This window comes from Cyprinodon tularosa, unplaced genomic scaffold, assembly GCF_016077235.1.
Source record: "Cyprinodon tularosa strain WSP-4 unplaced genomic scaffold, ASM1607723v1 ctg1191, whole genome shotgun sequence".
NCBI lineage: Eukaryota > Metazoa > Chordata > Actinopteri > Cyprinodontiformes > Cyprinodontidae > Cyprinodon > Cyprinodon tularosa.
Window position 1 is genome coordinate 24,824 of NW_024037994.1, and position 20,195 is coordinate 45,018.

The following is a 20,195-nucleotide window of genomic DNA, read 5'->3' on the forward strand; positions in this document are numbered from 1 at the left end:
TAATCATATTATACACTAACAACTGAATCACTCACCTGTTATCGTGAATCAAGCTTCAGCGGTTACTTCCCGTCCCTATTTGGAGGAAATATCGCGAGAAAAATCCAGTCCGCGTTTTCGGATTCGCCATACGTGTGTTGGGGATTATGCTACGTTCAAGGTGTTTCGGACAAAGCAGTGCTCTAACTTAAATCATTTCGTCCTTCGCTGCTTGGACATATAAAGTGGAATAATCTTTGCAGTTTTTTATTTTCTGTTAACTAGAATTAACTGTTGCTCAGTTATGTGGTTCTATTTAAGCTTGGAAAGGAGGAAAATTGATTACTTGAAACTTTATTTTGTTTATTTGACTTCTTACAGAGAAAGAAAACTTTTTTAAGGAGGGGGAGGTGGTTTTATTGGTTTAAAAGTGGTTGAATGTGTGGCTAACAGACTGTTTGAATGCACCACTTGGGTGTGCACCTCTATTTACAGTATTTCTGTTTTTTTATTTTACTTTCGGAGACAGGAAAGCCGGGTTTCCGGCAGCGCATGAACGCGTCCTTTTCCTTTGTGTTTCAAACTCTCCTCTGAGAGCACAAGTGGCTCCAAGAAGCGCGTTTAACCGCTCAGCCTGCCGCTTCCTGATGTCTGCGGGGGAGCGAGCCGAGCTGTCGGCTGACGGCTGGCTCTTCCAGCACTTCCCCATCCACCGCGCGTGCCGCGATGGAGACCTGGTGGCTGTGATGTCCTTAGTGGAGTCAAACCGGGCTCATCTGAGCGCAGAGGACTCCTGTTATGGATGGACGCCCATTCACTGGGCTGCTCACTACGGACAGGTACTCACTACTAACTCCACTGACACCATTACAATCATTTATATGATCAGGTATTTGTTTATATATGTGGCGCAAAGCAGCTGCGCCAAGATTCAACTTTAGTTCAAAAGAAAAACACGTGTTTTTAGGAGTTTAATGTGAGGATTATTCCGCTCCGTTCACTGCTGCTCTGTCGCTTTCAATAAAGTTTTTCTTTTTTTTTTTAAACAAAATTTAAGCCGAGCTGCTTTCTAATTGGTTCCCGCTGAGCCAATCGCTGCTCTGGCGCGAAGACGGAACCCGGAAGTGCTGATTGTTTGTTTTTATTTTAAAACGTAGCTGGATTCTGACCTCTGGTTATTCACTGGTTGGCCGGCCGCCATATTGGTACTCCCTAGTTAGTCCGGTGACAGTGTAAACAATCCGATCAGGGGGAGTTAAGACTTTATTCTCAGAAACCTGACTTTAATCTAAGACTTAAAATACAGATAAATTCATTACTTTGACTCAGACTGGCTGTTTCACAGCATTAAGAGAAAATAACTTTAACTTATTATAAATAAAATAAGCCAATCACATTGCAGAGTCATTATGAAGTCTATAAATCATGTAATATAACATATTATACAAACCATCACAATAAAATGAATGTGTTGATGGAGCAGAATAATACAGCTGAGACTAAAGTGATTGATGATGAACATGTAATAAACATTTATTATGTAATAATCTTCTACATCAGGATTGAATCACAGGTCTGTTAAAGCTGTGGTATTGCTAACTGTGCAGACAGCCAGTCGTGCTCTACTGCAGGAGGCATCAATGTCTATATATTGATTTCCCATTAAAAGTTCATCCACTGACTGTGAAATTACCAGTGGAACGTTTTCCCACTGCCAGAAACCTGCTGGTTAATGCAGCAAAATGCTGCACAGGGAGGCATTTTACTGCACGTCTCCCTGGGAGTGGGGAGTACCAATATGGCGGACGGTGGCTTCACTTTTTTTAGGAATTACAGTGATTGAATAGAGATCAGTGGATTCATGTCATTTATACAGAAGAGGATTAGGGTCGCTAAAAAAAAAAAAAAAAAAGTTCTTTTTTTACATTTTATTTTAGGATAAAATGGGAAAAAGTCAGAATTCTTTTTTCCTCAGAATTCTGGCCATGAAAGAAGAGATCGTAGTACGGAAGAAGATTAGAGCCACAAAAAAAAATAAACTGAACCGATTTTTACATTTTATTTCAGTTTAATATGAAAAATAACTTTTAGGTTAAAGTCAGAATACTGACTTTTTTCCCCATATTCTACTGAAATGAAATTAGAAAATAAATTAGCTTTTTTTTTAGTAGCCTTTATCCTCTTCCGTACATTTTCATCTAATTAAGCCATTTAAAATTAAATACCCGAACCCCTCAGTTATATTTCTAACATGTAGTGTTTTATCTCTTCTATAGAAATGTAGAAAATATTTATTTTTGTGACTTTATTCCCTATTTTAATCCTTTCCTGGTGTCTTTTTTTCACTTAATGTCAACAATAACATATAAATTTGTACAAATACATACGGAAGAGGATTAGAGCCACTGAAAAATAAAATAAATTTAAATATTATTTCAGTTAAACACAGGAAAATAGTCAGAATTCTGACTTTGATCCCATAATATATTTTTTTTACATATTAAAGTAAAATGTAAAAATCATTTTTTTTTCCAGTGGCCCAAATCGCCCTCCATAAATCCGCATCTCTTCGCCATTAAATGGTTTAGAATTTTAGTAGAATTCCTGATGTCTTTGCTTCCTGTCAGTCTTTTTTATGTTAAATGGAAATAGAAATAAAACTTTAAAAAAAACACCTTGATCATAAAATAAAGAATCACAGCATTAATGAAAAGTTTTTATTAGAATCCATATTTTATTTCCCATAAACCGGAGTTGTGTTTGGTTTCTGCACATTAAGTTGCTAAAGAAGCTAGGCTAGCTGCAGCTAGCAGGTTCAAAGGTCAGATGTCGATCCACAGCTGGAGTGCGTGGTCCACCTGGTGCAGAGGGGCTGCGAGGTGAACACGGTGACCAGCCGCTTCAACCAGACGCCCACGCACACCGCCGCCTTCGGAGGACACCCCCACTGCGTGGTGTGGCTCACCCAGGCCGGCGCCGACATCAACAAGCAGGTGCGTTCCATGCCGGCGCGGCGGTTAATGCCGGTTCCGATGGCGTTCCCATCCACTTCCTCCTCTCTCCGTTCTGTCTGCTTTTCAGGACTGCGTCGGTGAGGCTCCCATCCACAAGGCGGCGCGCTGCGGCAGCGTGGAGTGCATCCAGGTGCTGCTGATAGCTGGAGCAGAGCCACGGTGAGTGGGCGGGGCATGCGGCCGATTCTCAGCCAGATGGAACCGGTTCAGAGGAGGATGAAAAAGATCATTTATTCAACTAAAGCCTTTTTCTAGCAGCTGGAGGCGCGTTAGCATCGCTAAAAACAGACGACGTAAAAACAGCTGATTGGAACGGAACCACATCGCATTCGCCACGGAAAATAAATCAGTTTATCTCATTATTACCAGATAAAATCCTGTAACCATCGGTTTTTAGAATTCCAGCTCATGGCGATTACCCGTGGCGTAAAAAAATAAATAAATCAAATGGAAATCCTTCTTTGGTTTGCCAGCCAATGGTAGCAAAGGAGCGCTCTGAAACTATCAGTACTAGCCAATCAGAAGGAGAAGGGGGCGGGCCTTAGGACAGCATGGTTTCTTGCTAATGTCGCCTGATAGATCGTGGGTTCAGTGCTGAAGGGAAAGTCGCCTGGCGTCGTTTACGGCTCCGTTCAACCGAGAGACGAGTTAAAAGTCAGAAAATAAATAAATGAAACTCTGTGTTTGGAGAGAAGGACGATGGAGCGAACGGAATGGCGTGGAGCGGGAACCATGCAGGTCATGAACTCCGGGGAAGACGTCACCACCATAGATGGAGGTCTGAACAATAAATGGCGCTGGAGACGGGGCCAGATGGCGTTTAGCAGCCGGAGCAGGAAGTTAGGTCAGCCAGGCGCTTCCTTCTCCACGCTGCGCTCCAGGAACGCATCACCAACATCAAAGGAATGTGGTTCATGCCAGCGGTAGATAGAGATGCACTTCCGCCATCTTCTTTATGGTACAACCACTTCCTGACTCGGTCACATGGTACGGCGGGTAGAGAGGCTTCATTTGGCTCCTCCCCCTCAAAGCCTCGCCTCATTGCATCGCTGCAAACCGCCGGAAATCAACTAATGAACTGAAAAATCTGAACAAATGGCCAGAAAACAGGGAAATAAAATCAGAAAAGTTTCTTATAAATTAAAAGTTTAAGGTTTTCTTTCTATATTTTATTATTTTATTCTTTAATTTCCATTTTCAAACTTTGCTTTTTTACTTGAAGCAAAAATAAAAACAAAGGTTTTTGGTTTGTTAAGGTGGAATGAAATGTAAAGGAAATGAGTGCTTGGAGGCGATGATGATGATGCGTTTGTGTTCCGTTCTGTTTACGTAAAAGCCGCGCTGCATTCGGAATCCACGTCTGATAACGAATTAGAAGTCTTTTCCTTTTTTTTTATTCTTACAAAATAAAAGCACGAGGGTGCGTGAAACATTCTGCGATTGGTTGAAATGATCTTAAGGCGGAACGCTGCGTTCTGTCCAGTTTAAGGAACGCCAGCGGACAGACGGCGGCGGACTTAGCCAAAGCTAACGGCTTCCACGACTGCTTCGGCGCCATCGTCCAGACGCAGCTTTGCCGGCTCGCCGTGCTCAGAGACGTCGCCCCCTGTGGCGAGGGGCAGCACTGCAGGAAGAGGCCGCTGGTCGCCAAGGAGACGGCCTCCATGAAGAAGGCCAGGAGAGCTGAAGGTAGGTTGCAAAAGTTCAGGTTTCGGGTGTAAATATTGGGAAACTTCTGAAAAAAGGCGGTTCTGTTGGACCTTTTGCAGCGTTGTTGCCAAGCGGCGGCGGCGGCGTGGAGGAGCCGGGGGCCGTGAACATGGAGCTCAGCTCAGGTGAGTCCAGAACAGAGGCGGTTCTGATCCAACATGGCGGGTTTTTCCTCACGTTTTCTGCTCCCATTTCTTCCAGATTCCGATCCAAGCACCGAAGAGCCCCGCCCACCCTCCGACGCCGAACCAGACGAGCCCCGCCTCTCTCTGCCCAGCGCCGCCGATATGTGCGGCTCGCTGCACCTCGCCGGAGGTTCAGGTTCGGGCCGGCCGGAGCACTGGCGGCTGACCGGCGCCGACTCCCTGCTTTACGGACACTACCACGGCTTCGGGGACACGGCAGAGGACCTGAGCGACAGCGGCGTCCACCTCTACCACGGCTCGTAGCCCCAGGCGGATCGGACCAGAGGAGAACTCCTCCCTTTGGTTTCATCTGTCCGATCAAACCAGGCCCGCACTCTGAGAGGAGGCTGCAGCCACAGCAGAGCACGGTGGTGGCGGCGTCATGGTCTGTGGGTGACTGTGCATCCAGAAAAGGTGACAGCCTGGAGTTTACCGAACTGAAGTCCAGAACTGGATGTTTTCTACGGAGTGAATTTAGTCACGCTACTTTTGTTTTTCCAAGCAAAAAATTTGTAAATTAGAATGACGAAAAAAAAAAAAACGCAAAAAAATTTGCAGATTTTACTTTTTTTCTCCGTATAATGAATATTTAGTGGGAAAAATGTAGAAAAATGTTTTTTTTTTTTTAAAACGTTTTCTTGATCACTTTTTTTTGGTTGATTGTCACAATAATGGCCCTAAATTCCCTCCATACCTTCTGCTGCAATGGTAGAAGAGACTAACCAAACATGACTGATCCAGGTTCCCCACAGCATGATGCTGCCGCCGCCGTGCCTCACAGCTGATGCTCGGTGTTTCATAGCCATGGTGCTGGGGGGGGGGGTGTTAGCACTGTTCCACCAGCGGGTGGCGGTAGAGCTCAGAGGATCAGAGCAGATGATGAGATGCTGCCAATGATTGGCTGGGTCTGAATGCGGTTACCACGGTTACCATGAAGCCTGGAAAGTCTGGATCTGGATTTAGTTTCTTCCAGGTCTGGAAAAAAGGAAAATGTAATATTACTGTTTAATTTTTTTTTATTCTCCGTCCTGTTCTGTCCCTCCTTCCCTACTTGCGTCCTTTCCTTCTCCTTGTCTCCTTTCCTTATTTTCATTCCTTTAGGTGGTTTTACTCTGTTCATGTTGTTCTTTCCTTCTCCTACCCTTGTGTCCTCCCTTCCTTCCTTCCTATTTCCCTCCTGGCTGCGTTCTGAAGCAGCGTCCAGTAGATCCGATGCCCCCCTCCCTCCAGATCGGATCTTTCTCTCCCGTTTTGCACTATGCAGTCGTCCAGCTGCTCCCAGGAACCAAAGGGAACGTTTATCACGGAGCCACAGCTGCCTTGCCTCGCCTGCTTTTCTACGTTCTGACTCCTGTTAATAAAACCTGTTTCACTCAAACATCTCACATCCGTCCATTTATTTCTGTATGTCAGGTGGCGGCCATGTTGGCTGCTCTGCACTGGTGGCAAAGCCACTCCTGAAAGCTTTCCAAAGGTCCAAACGCAGCAGATCCTAAAGATTGTTATGTTTAGAAATATATTAACTATAATTTAATCAATAAATAGGTTTTTATTCAGTGCATAAGTTAATAATATAAAGGTAAATGTGTTTTATATTAAATCAAAAGTTATCAGAGTAAAAACATTAAATGGCTGTTAAAAATAATAAACTCCCAAAACTTATATACTTAAAAACTCTCTAAAAAATATAGATTTTTTTAATAATTTGGACATATCTATTATTCAATATTAACATTTAGTGATTTAAGTCTGCATTTTATGGTTTAACACTAAAAAATTGATTAGATCAATTAATGCAACATCTACATTTTTATGGCCTATTGAGTTTGTTCTGGAATGATGCGTTTAGGGCCCGTCGTTCATCCCTGTTTTAAAGGATAATCCAGTCCAGATGGACATCCCATAATCTAAAGATTATTTTTTTTTTGGTTCAGAGAAACCAGGATCCATGTTTGGGTTCGAGTCGCCAAATAAACGATGAAAACATCCGATTATAATTAAATGTCTTTAATAGAATGAAAACGAGTTAAATCTGATATAAAAGCAGCAGGACGGCGTCCCAGCAGCCTCCCAAAGGTCACTTCCTGAGGTCCAGCTGGATGGTTCTCTGCAGGCTGGCTATGCTGGCGTCCAGAGCCGCCAGGCCGTCCCTGAACGCCGCCTCGTCTCTGGTGTTGAAGCTGGACTCGGACCTCCTGCTCCAGTTGGACCAGGACTCTGGCGCCTCCGACCCGGTTCCGTCTCGCTCCGCAGCCACTCGGAGGTTCCGAGGCTCCGCCTGGGTCAGCGACGCCAGGTACCGCTGGATGTGTTCGCCGGAGGCCGCGGCTGGGGAGAACCGCGGAGAGTTCTGATGGTCCGACGGACCGCGGGCCGGAAGGAGCCTGAAACACAGAGAAGGATCCGGAACGCTGCATTGAAAGGGTTCTGATCCAGAATTCACACCAGAACCGCCTTCCCTCTCTAGAAGAGAGGATTTCAGAGCCGTTAGCGTCTAAAGAACGTCTAAAGCGTCTAACATCAGTCCATCGATCCCTGATATGAATGAAATAACGGCGGATAGCGTGATGCTAATTAAACGTAGAAGATAAAACCAAACAGGAAGCTAATATGTTGCTAAATACAAAAATGATGAATAAAATACGTAGCAAATGTATCATTAGACGGGAGTAATTCACTAGCCCACTGTTAGCCACCGCTGTGAGCTAGCTCTGTTTTCAGAGGAATTTGTTCTGTTAGCATTTTAAATAGCTGGTTCTGGTTGCGATCAGAGCCGTGGCGACTCTAGAAATGTTTCATGGGGGGAATAAAAGAAGGGGCCGCTAAAAATGTGAAACTAAAAGCCGTAACTTCGTATCTACTATAGCGGTAAACCTTCTGGCTGTGCAGAATGGGAGGAAATGCTAAACTAACTGGTGGCCAGTGGTGCTAGCATGTCTTCTATCCTGATCCCAAATCTAGCTTTTTATTTCCGAGTTAAAAGCACCGAACTTTGTCCGCCCAAAAGAGTGGATCTAAAGCCCTTCCATTTTAGCCGGGCATACACTGGAGGATTTTTTTGCTCTTTTCAGGCTGATTTTTCAGGCTGGTACAGGAGGTAACGAGGGGCGATCAGCCTCTGATAACCACCTCCCTCAGGAATCGTGAGAAAATCAAAATAAAAAATATGGAGCGATTCAGAATTTTGATGTCATCTCTCAGATGACATCAAAAACCCAAACCTGATTTAATAAAGATAAATGCTGAGGACGATCACATTCCTTCAGACATCCCATTCTCATAGAAAGTGAATTCTCTAAAGCCGTTGCTAAGGAAACAGGCAGACCCACCTCCTCAGTTCCTCCACTTCCTGCAGTCTCTGCTGGGCGAGCGAGGCCAGCTCGCTCTGCTCTCGCTCGCTCTCCAGCAGCCGCTTTCTGGCAGCCTCCAGCTCTGCGGACAGACGGACTGATTGGTTACCGTTTACTAAAACAATGTACTGTTTATTCACTAAAGAAAATGGCCGCCCATTCGCTGATTGATCAGACGGATACAGAAAGCGATAGAACCCAACCTATCCCATGATTCATTGCAGATGAAAGCAGATTAACCCTTTAAAGCCAAGCGCATCATATCTGATACATGAGCTGCTGAGAACGCCGCATTATCAGCGCCATATTTTTGTTCGTGAAAAACCTCGATTCACACAATCAGATACGGTTAGTGAGCAGAAAAAACATTCAATATTATACAGAAACGCCCAATGTATCAAAATGGATGCAAGTAAAGGATATAATTTAACTCTTAAGTTGTCAGGAAGTTTAATGATGACTAATTTTATTTTAAAAATATAATTTTAGGGCTTTAAAGGGTTAAATTGCGATTAAAAAAAAATAAAACAAGAACAGCAGAATGACTTTTCCAGATGATTCTAAGGAAGCCGCTGGTTTTATTTTCCCACAGTCTCAGTCACATGGTTTAAATTAAAATAATGGCAGTTTTTGTTTATTTTCTACCGTTTATTGACTAAAGAAAATGGCCGCCTATCTGCTGATTGATCGGAGGGATTCAGAAGTCGATAACCTGCCTCTAGATGTACGATGCATCCTGTGGCCTTACTTAGCTTCTTGTTTTTTTCCAGATGTTTCTAAAGCAGCTGCTGCTTTCAGTTTCTGCTCGTTTCCCACAGTCTCAGTCACACGGTGTCTTTTTATAGCGGGTTTATTAAAATAATGGCAGCTTTTCTTTATTTTCTACCGTTTATTGACTCAAGAAAATGGCCGCCTATCTGCTGATTGATCGGCCGGATTCAGAAATCCATAAAGTAGAGGCCTAGATATATAAAAGTGTAGAACGTGATAAAGTTCAAATTGATAGGTAGAATTATCTCATTGGGGAAGCGTTTATCTGATTTATTATTGAGTTAGTACAATTCATTTGGTTTATGACCAAATATGGGCTCAAACTACTTTATTTTTTTGTATTTCATACATTTCTGTCAGGATAATACCCCTTTAAGAGGACATGATGCATGATGGTTCTGTTTATGGATCTGTTTATATTTAACAAAAAGAGAAAACTATAAATATGCTGTATGCTCAAAGCCTGGATTTAATTTAATACAGTCGCACAAAAGCAAATATCTGTTTTTTTAGTTCTTTTAATAACAATAACTTGTATTCTTGACGTATGATGACTGCGGCGGCCAACGCTATCCCATAATTCATTGTGGGTAGAAGCAGGTTAAACTGGGATTAAAATGAATTACGCTTCCTGTTTTTTTCCGGATGTTTCTAAAGCAGCTGCTGGTTTGTTTCTCCTCCTTTCCCACAGTCTCAGTCACGTGTGCTCTGTTCAAAAAACCTGGGCTGCGTCCTTCGTTTTGCCCGATTTGAAGGACGGGTCCGATGTATCCTCGCTATCCTTGGTTTACCCAGGATTCATTGCGAGACCAAGCAAGCTGGCTGCTCCGTGATCAGAGGAAAAGTTACTTGGCGCCAACCAGTGGTGAAAATTGGAAGTTCAGTTTAATATAATCCAGTCAGTGAATAGTTCCGTCTGAAATGAATGAAATAGTTGTTTTAATGGTTATAGAGTCAGATATGTGGCGGTAATGTTTGGTTTATCTAAAGGTTTTTATCTGTTACTGTGTAAATGGGTTTGGCTGGAATTTAAGGACAGATTCTAATAGATCTGCAAGGTGGGGACTATAAATCTGATAGGAGTTTTATCTTTTTATTGCTGTTTTGCACAATATGCTTAAATAAGTATTTTTTGTTGTTGAATATTAGAGATTTTGCAGATATATTTTTTATACATACATTGTTTAGATTTACTTATATCTTTCTACCCCTTTTATAGAATAGAATAGAAAATCCCTTTATTGTCCCACAATGGGAAAATTTACAGCAGCAGAAAGATTATTGAAAATGGTCACACAAATGAGGACCTTAGAGAAATGTATAAGAATAACATAATAGGGAAGAGTTAAAATATAAACAATAAAATCCTGTAAAGTGTTTTAACAACATAAAACTGGAGAATAAATAACCAAAATGCAGCTATGGACATTTTTACAGGAATGGATATTTGAAAATAGCAGCAGCATCAGAGATGTGCAGAATGACAGCAGCAGGTTATTTAACTGACTGAGGTTTCTATCATTACATTTGATTTGATTAGTTCCTGCTCCCGCTGGTTGGAACCTTTATTCCACTCTGGATTCTTGTGAGTGTAGTCTTTGTTCACTTTACAATAAAAACTGAATAAATAAACACTTTTGAAAACTTCGGTTTTCATTATTTTCCTGCGTTGTGTGTCAACTTTCACGGTTGCTAAGCAACAGAGCCTATGGCAGTAAAGAAGGGTAGACCTGCTCGAATTCACAGCCCAAACTCTTCCGGTCTCCTTATTTTCAAGGACTTCCAAGGATCCAGGATCCAGTCTAGGTAGACGACGTCCTCGGAGGATCCAGTCTAGGTAGACGGCGTCCTCGGAGGATCCAGTCTAGGTAGACGGCCTCCTCGGAGGATCCAGTCTAGGTAGACGGCGTCCTCGGAGGATCCAGTCTAGGTAGACCGCCTCCTCGGAGGATCCAGTCTAGGTAGACCGCCTCCTCGGAGGATCCAGTCTAGGTAGACGGCGTCCTCGGAGGATCCAGTCTAGGTAGACGGCCTCCTCGGAGGATCCAGTCTAGGTAGACGGCGTCCTCGGAGGATCCGGTCTAGGTAGACCGCCTCCTCGGAGGATCCGGTCTAGGTAGACCGCCTCCTCGGAGGATCCGGTCTAGGTAGACGGCGTCCTCGGAGGATCCGGTCTAGGTAGACGGCGTCCTCGGAGGATCCGGTCTAGGTAGACCGCCTCCTCGGAGGATCCGGTCTAGGTAGACGGCGTCCTCGGAGGATCCGGTCTAGGTAGACCGCCTCCTTGGAGGATCCGGTCTAGGTAGACGCCGTCCTCGGAGGATCCAGTCTAGGTAGACCGCCTCCTTGGAGGATCCAGTCTAGGTAGACGGCGTCCTCGGAGGATCCAGTCTAGGTAGACGGCGTCCTCGGAGGATCCAGTCCTCCAAGGACGCCGTCCTCGGAGGATCCAGTCTAGGTAGACGGCGTCCTCGGAGGATCCAGTCTAGGTAGACGGCCTCCTCGGAGGATCCAGTCTAGGTAGACGGCGTCCTCGGAGGATCCAGTCTAGGTAGACCGCCTCCTCGGAGGATCCGGTCTAGGTAGACCGCCTCCTCGGAGGATCCGGTCTAGGTAGACGGCGTCCTCGGAGGATCCGGTCTAGGTAGACCGCCTCCTCGGAGGATCCGGTCTAGGTAGACGGCGTCCTCGGAGGATCCGGTCTAGGTAGACCGCCTCCTTGGAGGATCCGGTCTAGGTAGACGCCGTCCTCGGAGGATCCAGTCTAGGTAGACCGCCTCCTTGGAGGATCCAGTCTAGGTAGACCGCCTCCTTGGAGGATCCAGTCTAGGTAGACGGCGTCCTCGGAGGATCCAGTCTAGGTAGACGCCGTCCTCGGAGGATCCAGTCTAGGTAGACCGCCTCCTTGGAGGATCCGGTCTAGGTAGACGCCGTCCTCGGAGGATCCAGTCTAGGTAGACCGCGTCCTTGGAGGATGCAGCCCAGGTTTTAGAACAGAGCCGTGGTTTCTCTTTCTAGCAGGTTTAAATAACAGGAGGTAGATCTTTGTCTGGTGGAACTCGTCGTTTTCTACCTTTTTCATCAGGAAACATGATGTGGAAGCTGAGCTTCTGGACCAGAACAGAGCCTGAGATCCGGTTCTGATGACTGACTAACGTTAACAGAAGGTTTTTTTTGGAGTCGTTTTATTTCTGTTTTGGCCGAGCCGTTAACGAGAAAGCTCGAGGTTCCCTTCCTCCTATAGTAAAGGATCTTCACGGTTGCTAGGCAACAGAGGTCAAAGCCATCAGTCCTGACCTGTCCTCATCAGTCCCTTCTCCGCCTCGCTGTCCCTCAGCTGGCTCCGCGTGTCCTGCAGCGCCTTCCGTAGTTCTGCCAGGTCGTCCTGGAGCTCCTGGAGTCTGGACTGAGCGAGGAGGAGCTGCTTCTGGAGTTCTGCTTCTGTGGAGGAGAGCAGGAGGCCGGGTCCCATCAGACGGGAGGAAACCGTCCAGGTGGCTACAAATGCTTCGATTCTTTTCTGACACAATAAAAAGCCCAAAGGGGGGATTTAATTGGACCGCCCAGGAATAGGACTCTGCATTTGTCCCTCCAGCCCTTTAGGTGGCGCTAGCGTGGGTCTGAATGGGAAGAAAAAGCTGCAGCTTTTTATATATAAAGCTGCTTTTTATAGCTATAAAACAGTCCCCAAATGTAAGTTAAATTTAAGTTTAAAATATTTTTAAAAAATTTAAATAAAGAATTTTAAAATTTTTTAACTTAGATAAAATAAAAAAGTTGAAATAAAAAAAAATAAATGTACATAAAACAGTTTGTTAAATTTAAGTTTGCCAATTTTACTTCAAAACAACAAAGTCGAGGTTTGCTCCGATAAAGGCACTCGCAGACAGTTAGCAAAGATGCTAACTATCGCAGAAAAAAGACAAAACGTAAAATTTAAATTAAAAAAATAAATGGATGGATTGAAAATAAAAAAGCAAAAAAAATATATATATACACATGTACATTAAAGAGTTAACTAAATTTAAGATTGCAAGTTTTTTTCTAAACAACATTATGTCGACGTTCTGCACTTGTAAACGATTAGTAAAAATGATGCTAACTAACGCAGAAAAAGGTAAATTTCTGGACATGCTAAATCTTCCAGTCGTACCATAAAGAAGGAAGAAAATAACGACAGCAGCAATACGGTTTAATAAGGAAGTGAAAAAGGTTTGCAACTGTTCGCAACAGGCCATGGTAAAGATGGAGTCTGCATTAGCTTAGGGCGCTAATGACTGCAGACAAAAAGAATATTACGCTGTATATGAACGTTATTGGCACAGAAATATCAAACTGAAAGCGATTACATTCATGAAACAGAGGAGGAGGAGGATGCAGATAGCGTCCCATAACGACGGCTCCAAGCGCGTTTTATGCTAGCAAGGGCTAACGCTTTGGACTTTAAAATGTTTCTCTGCATGGGAGTGCCGCCCTTGGAATACCGCTGGAACAATACATTTCAAGCGATCAGTGAGGAAGAGGAAAATAAGCCTGAACTAGTTTTTAATCATAATAATTGTAAAATAAATAAAGGTTACTACTTCATGGATTTCGCGTATCACGGGTTCTTTAGCGAAAGTAAGCACCTAAATTTGATCCCCTTTGGATTTCAAACAATCGTATCTCCGGTTTCTGTCTCACATCACAACTTTTCCCTAAAATCGATCCAGAATGTTCTGGTTTTTTTCTTGGTTTGCGATAAAATTGTAAACAATAAATGTTTAGAACACGTTTACCGTATGGCTGGCAGTAAAGGGGTTACAAACGTTAAACCGGTTAAAAGTTAAACCGGTTATAATTTAATCCAGTATTGGTAAAAGAAAAACTAGAGACGAAAATATGTTGAAGATTTATTTTCTAATACAGAAGAGATATTTAGAAATATTTAGAACATTATTTGATTTAACACTAAAAGTCCCAAAGCAGCCATTTTAACAGTTGAGATTTTTAAATGTAATAACTTTATTTACATGAATCATGTGTTGATTTTTTTCCGTTTCTATATTTCCTTCATTTCACGTTTTCAATAAAAACCTAAATAATAAATGTTTAATTTTACCTCAATCTCCCACAGATGTCATTTTGACAGCTCTATTAGTTGCATGCTAATACTTCCTGCGGTTGAATGAAGTTTGGTACCGTTGCCTAGCAACCAACACCCTACTGATAAATCTCTGGAACTCTTTGGTTAATACGGAAAAATAATATCATATAAGGCAGCCTTTAAATAATATATATTAGACCTTTATTAAGGTCTTCATATCCACAATGGATTTAAACGCACATTAGAACCATTTCAGTGATGACATCATCACTACTCATGGAGATTGGGAGAAATGCCACCCATCAAATTGACGGCCAGTGGGAGTTCTAGTAGGATGACAATTCTGGGAGTCCTAGTGTTAAAAGAGGGCTATAATTTTGTTACTGGTTGTTACGGATTTTGTTTCAGAAATTATTTTTGTTCGATTTAGGTCAAATAAAGCGTGTTCTATGACCTTTGAGAAGCCGGTGTGACTGCGTTTTAAGGCTGGGCAAAGTGTCCTCCTTTTTGGAAATAAAAATATGGTCACCCTAGTTTAGACACTCATCTAAAATGGCTTAACTATTATATAACCCCTATATAGGTCAATATCCCTATAGATATCAATATCCCTATATAGGTCACTATTCCTACATAGGGCCCTATACAGGTCACTATTCCTACATAGGTCGGTATCTCTACATAGGGTCCTATATCTCTACCTAGGGCCCTATATAGGTCTATATCTCTACATAGCTCCCTATATGTCAATATCTCTAAATAGGGCCCTATATAGGTCAGTATCTCTACATAGGGCCCTATATAGGTCAAAATCTCTACATAGGGCCCTATATAGGTCGAAATCTCTACATAGGGCCCTATATAGGTCGGTATCCCTACATAGGGCCCTATATAGGTCGAAATCTCTACATAGGGCCCTATATAGGTCTGTATCCCTACATAGGGCCCTATATAGGTCTGTATCCCTACATGGGGCCCTATATAGGTCTGTATCCCTACATGGGGCCCTATATATGTCCGTATCCCTACATGGGACCCTACATAGGTCGGTATCCCTACATAGGGCCCTATATAGGTCGGTATCTCTACATGGGGCCCTATATAAGGTCAGTATCTCTACATGGGGCCCTATATAGGTCTGTATCCCTACATAGGGCCCTATATAGGTCCGTATCCCTACATGGGGCCCTATATAGGTCCGTATCCCAACATGGGGCCCTATATAGGTCCGTATCCCTACATGGGGCCCTATATAGGTCGGTATCCCTACATAGGGCCCTATATAGGTCGGTATCCCTACATAGGGCCCTATATAGGTAGTTATCTCTACATAGGGCCCTATATAGGTCGGTATCTCTACATAGGGCCCTATATAGGTCGGTATCTCTACATAGGGCCCTATATAGGTCGGTATCCCTACATAGGGCCCTATATATGTCAATATCTCTACATAGGGCCCTATATATGTCAATATCTCTACATAGGGCCCTATATATGTCAATATCTCTACATAGGGCCCTATATAGGTCGGTATCCCTACATAGGGCCCCATATAGGTCGTTATCCCTACATAGGGCCCCATATAGGTCGTTATCTCTACATAGGGCCCTATATAGTTCAAAATCTCTACATAGGGCCCTATATAGGTCAAAATCTCTACTTAGGGCCCTATATAGGTCGTCTACATAGGGCCCTATATAGGTCAGTATCCCTACATAGGGCCCTATATAGATCGGTATCCCTACATAGGGCCCTATATAGGTCGTTATCCCTACATAGGGCCCTATATAGGTCGTTATCTCTACATAGGGCTCTATATAGGTCGGTATCCCTACTTAGGGCCCTATATAGGTCGTCTACATAGAGCCCTATATAGGTCGGTATCCCTACATAGGGCCCTATATAGATCGGTATCCCTACATAGGGCCCTATATAGGTCGTTATCTCTACATAGGGCTCTATATAGGTCGTTATCTCTACATAGGGCCCTATATAGGTCGGTATCCCTACATAGGGCCCTATATAGGTCGGTATCCCTACATAGGGCCCTATATAGGTCGGTATCCCTACATAGGGCCCCATATAGGTCGTTATCTCTACATAGGGCCCTATATAGGTCAAAATCTCTACATAGGGCCCTATATAGGTCAAAATCTCTACACAGGGCCCTATATAGGTCAAAATCTCTACTTAGGGCCCTATATAGGTCGTCTACATAGAGCCCTATATAGGTCGGTATCCCTACATAGGGCCCTATATAGATCGGTATCCCTACATAGGGCCCTATATAGGTCGTTATCTCTACATAGGGCTCTATATAGGTCGTTATCTCTACATAGGGCCCTATATAGGTCGTTATCTCTACATAGGGCCCTATATAGGTCGTTATCTCTACATAGGGCTCTATATAGGTCGTTATCTCTACATAGGGCCCTATATAGGTCGTTATCTCTACATAGGGCCCTATATAGGTCTTATGGCGGATGTTCTGACACAGCCAGCGTCTAGTTTTTGGTCTTTCTTGATCCTAAAAGTACGGATATAAACTCGTTCTGCATTCAGCCCTCCTCCTCACATCCTCTCGGCTCTGTATAAACATTCTGAACATGACTTCTTAGAAAAGGTGTATTTACCCTTAATTTGTTAAGGTAAATAAGATGATTTGCAGATGGAATAAGTAATTAGAAGCACTCGAAATAAGACAATGAAATGATTTTTTCTTATTTTAAATGTTTTGTTCCACTGTCTTACTTCCTTTGATGGATGCTGGAGTAACCATCCAATCACCTTCATTCATGTCAACTATTTTGATGAGGATGCTAAGCCCTGCCCCCTAGCCCTTCCTCTTCCTGATAAACCCACTATGTTTCTGGCAGAGGAATCACCCAGGGGTCCAGCAGGAGGTCCTGGAGGCGACTTTACCTCCTGAGGTCAGACGTTCCTCCTGGTTCTGCGGTTCCTCCACCTTCTGGTTCTGATCTGTCCCACACCTGAAGCAGAAGCTCTTAGGATGTAACGGAGCCATCGGGCAGCAGAACCTGAACCGGGCGGCGGCGGCAGCTTACCTGCAGAATGGCGGGTTCTGACCCAGGCTCCGCTCCAGACGGACCAGCAGCCGCTCTGCTACGCTGCCTGAACACACACACACAGGTTAGGAGCAGCCGATACCAGAACCTCTGACCCGTCAGAGACCCGACACGGCACCTCGTCCGGCGATCAGGGTTCTGAGTTCCTCCAGAAGGTTCTGGACGCTCTCCGCCTCTGTTCCCACGCTACAGCTGAACGGGTCCTGACCCGGTTTGGGAACGGCGTCCGCCCCATGGCCCCGGGAAAGGTTCTGATGGCGCCGTAGAATAGGGCGGGGCCGGGCAGGAGAGGTTCTGTGGGTTGCTGCTTCTGAACCCTGAAGGTCTGAGGAGCAGAACCAAGATGGCTGCGTCACACAATTGGACCAGAATCATTCCACTAAACTTTCTCCTTCTAAAGTTATTCGTCCCTCTGAGAGAAAAAAAGATTAAACTAGTAACTTATTAGGAAGTAACTAGTTATAGTTCCACTCTGGAGAATTCGGATATGCAGCAGTTGGAACGGCCGCTTCCGTACGACTTTAAGGCAGAACAGAGGGACGCCTCAGGAGGGCGCCATATTTTAGTCTGAATCATCAGACTGTTGACAGCAAAGCTGCTTCAGCCGCGCGTCAAAACTAAACTTTTACAAGCATCAAAAAAGAAGCAGCACGCGGGTTTTTGCTGCTCCTGCTGCGTGCCTCTGAACGTAGCGTTATAAGTCGGCAGCCATGTTGGATTTAAAGGCGGAGCCTAAAGACTGACCTGCAGCTCTGCGCGGCGGCTTCCTGCAGGCCGTCCTCCCCTGTGTTGCTCTGGGTTTGGCTCCTCCTTCTTTCATCGCTCTGGTGACACCTGTGGGAGGGGAATAAGTCTGAAAAGTGCGGCTTGCTCCTGTTGCTTCCCCCTAAGTTGACCTGTCGGCATGGCAACCATCAGGAGGGGAGCTGGCGGCCGCTTTAATGCAGGCTGGTTCTACAGGGTTCTGACCCGTTTAACCCGTACCCGTCTGTCCTCTGAGGGCGGAGCGTCTCGGTTCCACTTGCCTCGTCTGGGTTCTCTGAGGACCTGCTGGTGGGAAACAAACGGGTCAGAACCAGGCTGTGCTCAAAGAACCGAACCGCTGGTTCAGAGCTGGTATAGATGCTGGCAGCACAGCTTCTGCTAGAAGCAGAACCATCAGATTCTGGACGGTTCGGAGCATCAGGACCACTGACCAGGTTCTGCTCCAAATGAGTCAAGTTCTATGAAGGTAAAGGTCCAAACCTGTCTGAGCTGCTCCGTCCGCCTGCAGAATGCCGCTTAGCAAGGCAGCACACTGGTCCAAACCCCTGGATAGGCTGGAGACCTGAGAAAGGAACCAAACAGAGACCGGAACCAATCAGAACCAATCAGAGACCAGAACAGATCAGAGACCAGAACAGATCAGAGACCAGAACCAATCAGAGACCGGAACCAATCAGAACCATTCAGAGACCAGAACCAATCAGAAACACAGAACCAATCAGAACCATTCAGAGACCAGAACCGATCAGAGACCGGAACCAATAAGAGACCAGAACCGATCAGAGACCAGAACCAATCAGAAACACAGAACCAATCAGAACCATTCAGAGACCAGAACCAATCAGGAACACAGAACCAATCAGAACCATTCAGAGACCAGAACCGATCAGAAACACTGAACCAATCAGAAACATGGAACCAAACAGAGACCAGAACTAATCAGAAACACAGAACCAATCAGAAACACAGAACCAATCAGAACCATTCAGAGACCAGAACCAATCAGGAACACAGAACCAATCAGAACCATTCAGAGACCAGAACCGATCAGAAACACTGAACCAATCAGAAACATGGAACCAAACAGAGACCAGAACTAATCAGAAACCACCTGAGGCTACGGTGGCCAGGAAGGGTCAAACCTGCAGAATACCTGCTCCTCGGAGTCTGTGGAGTACAGGGAGTAGTCGGGCTTGGGTCGGGGAGGAGGTTCCGGTTCGGCAGGTTCTGGACCGGAAGGTTCCGGTTCTCTGAAGGCAGACACACAGACAGCATAAAGACCCGAATGTCGGTCCGGTTCAGACCAGTTCTGAAAGTTTGGACCCACCGGTTCTCCTTCGCTTTTCCCGCCAGCCGCCCTGACGTCACCGCCGCGGTCTGCTCAGGTCGGGCTCGCGGACCCACCAGAAGTCCTACCTTCCGCCGGGCCTTCCCGCTCATGGTCCGGTCAGTGGGACCGCTGGACCGGAGGAAACAAATGACTTCCGCTGGAGGCGCGAGCTGGAGCTGACCAATGGCGGCATGGTGCGTTCAATGTCTACTCGGTAATCAGAGAACTTCATCTGAAAAAATCGCTGAAAATGATTAAATCTCGTCTTAAAGTTGTTAGTTTATTCTCTAATGTTTAGTTCTTCATCGAACCTTCCTGATGATCCAATAACATCTTTATACAGACATAAAATATCACTAATATTCACCAATTCTAACCATCAGAGGAGCAGGCCCCGCCCACTTCCTGCTTTATCAGACCATTCAGGATCGTTTATTCTTCTAAAGTTGATTCTGCCCCGCCCCATTATCACTGATTGGCAGGATCCACACCTGCAAAATGAATATAGTTTACAAGTATTAGATTTTTTTTTTTATGTCCCCCTGCGGCCCCCCTAAACTGGTTTGATCATTTTAGGAAATTATTTGGTTTTTATGGTAAAATATCGGTTAGAATGTGGCTCCTGCCTTATAAACAGGGAGGACTAGAGTGTCCCAATATGAAGGACCAGCTCATCATACATTAGATACTACTTTAATACCAGGGACGCCCCCTAGTGGACAGACATGGAATCTAAGTCAGTAAGGCAACCCTTACCTATAGACATTTTCTGATTCAGTCCCCAGGATGTTGGGAACAACTGTTAACTGCATAGTTAAAAGCATGATCAGATCATGGTATGATGTAAAGAAAGCAGTTATATTACCACAGTTTAGTCCAACATGGAGAATCCATGATGTCACTCCTGGAAGAGCAGATT

At 44.6% G+C, this 20,195-nt stretch overlaps 2 protein-coding genes across 3 annotated transcripts; one reads left to right on the plus strand and one right to left on the minus strand.

Moving 5' to 3' along the window:
* Positions 1-538: 538 nt before the first annotated feature.
* Positions 539-5,217, plus strand: LOC119772562 (ankyrin repeat domain-containing protein 10-like). Its single transcript, XM_038269022.1, has 6 exons — positions 539-818; positions 2,820-2,972; positions 3,061-3,152; positions 4,477-4,682; positions 4,763-4,828; positions 4,905-5,217. Exons 1-6 carry the CDS (start codon positions 627-629, stop codon positions 5,150-5,152), a joined length of 957 nt encoding a protein of 318 aa, XP_038124950.1. The 5' UTR covers positions 539-626; the 3' UTR covers positions 5,153-5,217.
* Positions 5,218-6,908: 1,691 nt separating this feature from the next.
* ccdc14 (coiled-coil domain containing 14) lies at positions 6,909-19,450 on the minus strand. 2 transcript variants are annotated; one of them, XM_038269074.1, is made up of 11 exons: positions 19,274-19,450; positions 19,100-19,196; positions 18,427-18,508; positions 18,166-18,228; positions 17,926-18,015; positions 17,300-17,506; positions 17,161-17,227; positions 17,018-17,085; positions 12,307-12,450; positions 8,218-8,320; positions 6,909-7,272 (listed from the first exon to the last, which is right to left on the minus strand). In XM_038269074.1, exons 1-11 carry the CDS (start codon positions 19,384-19,386, stop codon positions 6,966-6,968), a joined length of 1,341 nt encoding a protein of 446 aa, XP_038125002.1. In that variant the 5' UTR covers positions 19,387-19,450; the 3' UTR covers positions 6,909-6,965. The 2 variants fall into 2 exon arrangements, with proteins under 2 accessions (XP_038125002.1, XP_038124993.1); XM_038269065.1 differs by having other exon boundaries at positions 18,166-18,231; positions 19,274-19,448.
* Between the last annotated feature and the right edge of the window lie 745 nt (positions 19,451-20,195).